We start from the raw sequence: 6827 nt of genomic DNA on the forward strand, positions 1-6827 counted from the left end.
AAAGAATTCATTCGAAGAAGCAAGTCTTTATTTTGAGTTTTGATAGGTGAGTCATTCATTCTCCGTTTTCCGATTCCTGTGGTGTGTATCAACCTTCTGGAATCTTCCACCTTTTACAATACATGCTTTCGTTCCCTACAATGTGTAACGCTGCTATTGTGGGATAATCACTCGGCCTCCATTTTCTTTCTTTCTTTATTGTTCTTTATGAAGCTGCCTACACATTGATTTTATTCGCGCATCAAATAGGTAATTTTCGGAAAATTATCCTAAATGCTTTTCAAAATTCTTGTTCCTTTACAATGTGATGTGATCGAAATCGTTCTTTCTTTATATCCGGTGTTGTATATTTTGATGAGTAGCGTTCGCATCTTCATTTGTTTCTCGTTAGCATGTAATTGGTGACAATCTCATCCCATGTTTGAAGGTGAGAACAAATTCTCAGGGGGATGGCCACTTCTTCGGTTGTGGATGAATTTGATGAATCCATGAAGAAACAGATATCATCCCTTTTGCGGGTTATGAGTTTAGTTAAATCCTTCAAAGAGGATAACACGCCTTGCAAAATTGACGAGGTAGTATAATATTAGTATTTTTTTTTCTTTTATTTATTTATTTACTAAAGTAGCTTCCGCTAATTTAATAACTCTGCAGGTTTTTATTCAGTGCTATTATCTTAGGAATGCAATTGGATTGAAGCATTTGTTCTGCTATAATTGTTGCGTTCTGCAGGGTTTGTTTTTAGGTTCCATTGGCACTGCAGCTAACAAGAATGCATTGAAAAGCTTGAATGTTACTCACATTCTGACTGTTGCTGGTAAACTGCCACCTACAAATCCTGGGGATTTTGTCTATAAAGTAATCAACGGTAATATATTTTTCATTTTGATACAATGAATTAAGTCTTGTTTACTTTCTATTTCCTTTTGGTCTTTAGTTTCATCCTATGTTATTGTTAGATAGCTGCTTTTGACATGAATGCGGTTCTTTTTTTCCCCCTTGATTGGGCTATCTGTGGACTAGGATGAAAAAAAGGATACCTTTTGATTTTGTGGTTAAGGGGATTCATGTCTAGTACTTAAGTTTACTAAAATGGGGCTGCAATTCAACAATTTCTTTGTGTGCACTTTAAGAAAGCAGTGTCAAAAACTATTTATCCTGGACTTTATTGTTTTTCAGGTCATCAACTGTTTAGCTTCCTCTTGCTGTTAAAATATTTTTGGTGTTGGACTGCTTCTAATGTATGATCACTCCTTGTATCTTGTGGAGTGTCAATAACCGTTTGACTTCCGCATGTAGTATTGTTTTCAAATAGCCATGTCTGCACAATATTAGCTATCTGTATTGTTTGTAAAAGACATTGATTCCTTCATTATGATTCTATTGATTTCACTCAAGCTGCTGAATGGACTGAGTGTGTGATGTTGTCCCTATAAGCCAGTGCTGCATCCATACTAAAGATAACTATTTTACTGGAATCTTGAGACAGTTGCTGACAGAGATGACGTTGACTTGAAACAATACTTCAATCAGTGCTTTGATTTTATTGAGGATGCCAAAATGCATGGTGGAGGTGTTTTGGTTCACTGTTTTGCAGGAAAATCAAGGAGGTATGCTTCTCTGTGCTATGTTTAGCCTTCGTCAAAGTAATATGACAATTTCTATTAAAACCTTCTATAATGAGGTTCTGAATAGCTATTGTTATCAGATGTCGGATGTCATGTGGAACTAGCGAGCATGGCTGTTGAGTAAACATCAATTTTTTCTTATTAACTGTGCATGCTGTTTTAGCCTTAAAAAAGTATTTTTACCATTATCCCCCCACAAAAAAAAAAAAAACTTGTTGCATTATTCTCTTCTGGAGTCTGATTCTATCTTATCTGTTTTAAGTCTTGAAAAGTTAAATAATAAAGTGCATATGTCAAAATTATTGTCAATCTTTCCTGACATAGAATTTTAAAACATGAGTTCAAGACAGGTTTCACTCTTTTGTTTGTGTGTAGTGTGCTATCATGTCCTTTAAGTCATTTGAAAGCCAAACTAGACCTGAAAATCACTGACAATACATATAACGAAAACCTAGATTTGTAGCTTGAGTTTTAATTAGAACAAAGTAACTCGTCCTTTACTTGGTCTTTAACTGTTACGTTTTCCATTGTTCATATTGAATCTTTTTTATAAAAATAAAAAAAACTTGTCTTTTGTATTCTTCACTTAGCTTTTTCTTCATTTGATTATCTGAGAAAAAATGGATCCTAAATTTTCCACCTTCCAGTGTGACTGTGGTTGTTGCGTATCTGATGAAGACTCGTGGAATGAGCTTATCAGAAGCTCTGCAGCATGTAAAGAGTAGACGACCACTGGCATCTCCAAATCCTGGATTCATCCGTCAGCTGGAAGACTTTGAAAAATCGCTTCAAGGTGTCGTTGATTTGCATTTTTATTATTTGAAATTGCCACTCAATTTGGTTCATTATTCATATATTCATAAATAAAAAATCACCAAGAGGAAAGATGCATTTACTTCTTAAGTATATATTGCTTTGATACACCTGTGATTCTGTGATTACACCATGAAGCATTTACAGTTGTTCAATGACACATTAAAGATAACTCAAGAATGTTACTTAGAAAATAGAAATCAATAATAGTACTTTAAAATGAAGGAGAAATATTGCATTGTTCCATTTAAGGATGATACCTCATCATAGCTTTATGTAATTTTTCTCTACAAATTGTTCCAGAAGATTCAGTATTCAAATTGTTTCAGCCTTACATCACACTCCTTTAGTCCTTCTCTGATTGCCATTTACCTTTAAATCCATGCCTTTCTTGTTTTGGCTGAAAATTGTGGTGTATATGAGTTGTCAAGGTAGTTGGTGTTCTCATTAGCAATACTCCTGTGTATCTGTCTATTATATCTTTTTGCAGTTACAAATTGAAAGTGGATAGAATGGACATCGCATTGGTTGGATCTCATTTGTTTTGGGAAGACATTGAAGTGTCCTGAACTTGATGATGTGATATCTCAAGATAGAGTAGAGAAGATGTTTACTGTAAATAGCAATCACATGAACACAAGGCCGGGTCTAGAAAAGAGAAGTGATTCACTCTAAATTGCTGGAACTACAACTTCATATTCATATTTCTATTCAGGTATGCAAGTCCCATTTGAGAAGATGGATTCTGGTTACGTTCATCAGCCTATTCATTTTCCATGAAATCTTAGAATACAGTCTACTTTTTGCTCTTTCCATCCGATTGCTTTGAGCTTACAGAAGAGAATAATACAAGTTTTCTCACTATTTCTGGTTTATATTCACAAGACGCGTCTTTAGATTTCTGTGTCTTACATTTAAAGTACAAAATCAGTCTCCATTTAAATTTAAAACAAAACACACCCAAAACAGAAATAACAAACCTATTTCAAAACGAAATCAAAATTAAAATAACAAACTCAAATTAAAAATCAAATTACATAAAAAAAAACCTTTTTTTCTTTCACATATGTACCCCTGCCTCCTATTATCTTTCTTGTTTCACTATTCCGTTACTTCCCCCACAATGATTGATCCCCTTAGAGACTGGAAATGTGATGGAGTAGTGAAACAATAAAAAAAGTAATGGGGGCAGGGGGTAAAAGAAAAGATTTCTGGTGTGATTTGATTTTTTATTTGGTTGTCGAATAAAAATTATATTTTATTAGTTTTTTTTTTTTTGGTATTAAGACGGGGCTAAAGCCCGGAAAAAGACCTAATTACAAACTAAACGGGGCAAAGAAACCCCTTTTTCATCATCAAAAAGGATGCTCACAATCTCTCTAGGAGGTGTATCCCAAAAGTGTAATCCTGGTTCTAGTTCTAAGCCTTTGCGAGCGAGGCAATTGGCACCTCTATTGCCTTCTCTATAAATATTTACAAAACAAATATTCCAATCTTTAACTCTCCAAGCATTGATGTTTCTAATCATACGATTTGGATGATTGGATAAGTTTTTCTCATTATTTAGAATTTCAATCACTGCTTTAGAATCACATTCAACTTTGACCTTCTTTAGTCCTAAAGTCCACGCCAATTTGAGGCCTTGGTCAATACCCCACAACTCAGCTCTGTAAGCTGTGCAATCACCAATAAAATAAGAAAATCCTCCAAGCCATTTTCCATTTCCATTCCTCAAGAGGCCTCCACAACTTGCCTTCTTCAATTCATTATTTCTTGACCCATCAATATTCAAAGTTATCCAATTGTGTGGTGGAGGGTGCCATCTGATGTGGTGTTCTTCTCTGTTCTTGACCCTGCATCATTTATATTATATTTTATTATATTTTATTATATTTTATTAGTTAACTTTCGTTTTTTTTCTCCATTTTTTTTTTTTGGGTATTGAATTTTATTAGCTATCTAGATGTATCGGTTTTTAAAACATGTATGTATATAGTCATAGTGTTTGTTTGTTGGTTAGTTATTCAAGGGGGCCTAAGCCCAAAAGAGTTTGTCAAAAGTAATGATCTGTTCCGCGTGTGTATAGTAAAGACCATTTTTGTTATTTAGGTCAAGAAGTTAATAAATAATAACCATGACCTTCAGGAAAATAAAATATAAAAAACAGAAAGGTGTTTTTGTTTGTTGGACATGAAATGAAATCAAGTGTTAGAAAGTGTTTGCTGTACTTGGCCCAGAGAACTTTTCTGAGATGAGATATTCTATTTATTGGCCTGACTTGTATGAGATCTTCAAGATAGAAAGTTACTCTTTAACAGAAAGTTTGAAGATATTCAAGATTGGACCAAAGCATAGCATATGACTTTCAAGAACCGGACATGCTATGTGGTCCATTTTAGCTTATGGTCCAAAATCACATCTAGGGATTTCCATCAAAAAGTTTTAGGTTTGGGTCCATTTTTAGGCCTCGTACAGTACAATAACATAACTGGATGCAACGTTACACTTTACTAACGCCAGAATACTAATCCCCCTAACACGTGGATTAGGGCACATCTATTATACTTAATTAACATTACATGTCAACATCTCAGCCTAATGGTACATCCTAGGGTGGAGAGAGAAAATGACGAAGAGATGAAGATTTTCTTTGATGCATGGCTGGATAATTATTACAAGAAATATGTCATTTTATTTTTGTTTATTTTTAAAATAAAAGTACTTCCCTATATTCGATACATGCAAAAAAATTTCACCATAGAATTGGTCTAAAATTATAATGTTTGTAGGACCACAGAAAAAGGAAAAAATAAAATATATTTATTGTCTCTACCGTTTGGGTGCGTCTAAAATAACTAACAATTTTTTATATATCAGATGTGTTATTTTTTATAAATTATTAGATTTTATAAATAAAAATTAAAGGATATTATAAAAAATATTGATAAATTTTATAAGAAAGAAAATCATTTTTTTACTTTGTAAAAAAAAATATTATATTTAATGAGTTTAATTCTCGATAAAGAACAAAAAGTGGAGCCGAAAGTCAAAGCTAGCTCTCTTTTATTGTTTTACCATAATGAAAGAAACTGTTGGGCAGCACTCTCACATATCATATCATATCATATAATTATTTTCCATCTTCTTCTCCCTTCGACCCTTACCATCATTCTTCACAATCCTTCCCTAAATTATTACACCGTATGGACCCCATTGCTTGGAAAAGTGGACGCATCCACCATGTTCCTCAATCCAATACTACTCTGAGCACAAAGCAGTAGCAATCTGTGTTCTTTTCTTAGTACCCCATCCTTTTCAATATGCTCACATGTGATTATTTAATATTAACCATTAACCATCACGCATAATCATTGGTTTGAGTTACTGAGACGCATGGTGTTCATGTGAAAAGAGAGCTTAGTCTATTGAGGATCGTTCAAAAGGTCAACAAAGTGCAACGCTGATAAAGATCTCGAGCTACCTTGAATTTCCCAACCCTTTTTGAAAAAATAAAAGTATCAACAAAAGAGAACTGCACAATCATGCCCTAGAGCGAGATCGCACATTATTTAAGTCATTAGGAAAACAATGATATAACTTTAATATTTAACTAACCAATGGCCATTGAAAATATATATACTTAGTAATCAAGAAACATTCATATGAAGAGTAGTCTATTTGTTATTTTGTTTGTTTGTATACTAATTCGTCTACCACTCTCTGAAGTTTTCATCCATGGTGGATAAAGTTTGATAGTATTTGTTCAATTATAATTGGATTTTTATACATCTAAATCACATCGAAAATTTATTGATGTGAAGGCAATAGCTAGTGTAATGTGCATACAAGTTTCAAGTTTGTCCGGATTTTAACCTCCATAGTCGCTAGTGTAATGTGCACACAAGTGTTTTCAAAATGGGATTGTGACTTCATGGGACCCACCAAGCATATACTTAATTAGATTGTGAGTTGAATTTCCAAAACTTTACTGGTTGCCCGATTAAGCACTCCATTATGTGTGTGACCACTATCCTTGTCTTTAGCTAGAATTAGTAGCCTGGATTAGGACCATGACCATCAGCTGCAACCTAACGTTGTTTCTTTATTGATAATTAACATTTGTTTAGTCACGCAAGTAATAGTAGCACTAACAATTTGTGAGCAGTGAACTTAAGTTTTGCTCCATTCTCCGCGTTGCGGTACCATTAACCTTTTTTTTTTTATTTGTAGTAAAATAGAAGGTATGCACTATGCATGAGAAATCATGTTTTTATTATTTTTTGTGTATTTCTTTCTAATGTAGAAAAAAAAATTTTTATCTTCTTTCATATCTTATAAACTACTTTTATTATCATAAATAAAAAAGTGTAAAAAAAAATACACAAA

General features: G+C 33.4%; 1 protein-coding gene across 6 annotated transcripts; it reads left to right on the forward strand.

Moving 5' to 3' along the window:
- LOC107637538 (dual specificity protein phosphatase 1) lies at positions 1-3633 on the forward strand. Of its 6 annotated transcripts, XM_021104348.1 has the most exons (7): positions 29-46; positions 214-249; positions 428-575; positions 733-868; positions 1490-1610; positions 2276-2421; positions 2932-3633. In XM_021104348.1, exons 3-7 carry the CDS (start codon positions 450-452, stop codon positions 2940-2942), a joined length of 540 nt encoding a protein of 179 aa, XP_020960007.1. In that variant the 5' UTR covers positions 29-46; positions 214-249; positions 428-449; the 3' UTR covers positions 2943-3633. The 6 variants fall into 6 exon arrangements, with proteins under 6 accessions (XP_020959999.1, XP_016196434.1, XP_020960003.1 ...); XM_021104340.1 differs by having other exon boundaries at positions 1-249; XM_016340948.2 differs by having other exon boundaries at positions 9-249; positions 433-575.

Source organism: Arachis ipaensis, chromosome B01 (genome assembly GCF_000816755.2).
Source record: "Arachis ipaensis cultivar K30076 chromosome B01, Araip1.1, whole genome shotgun sequence".
Classification (NCBI taxonomy): Eukaryota; Viridiplantae; Streptophyta; class Magnoliopsida; order Fabales; family Fabaceae; genus Arachis; species Arachis ipaensis.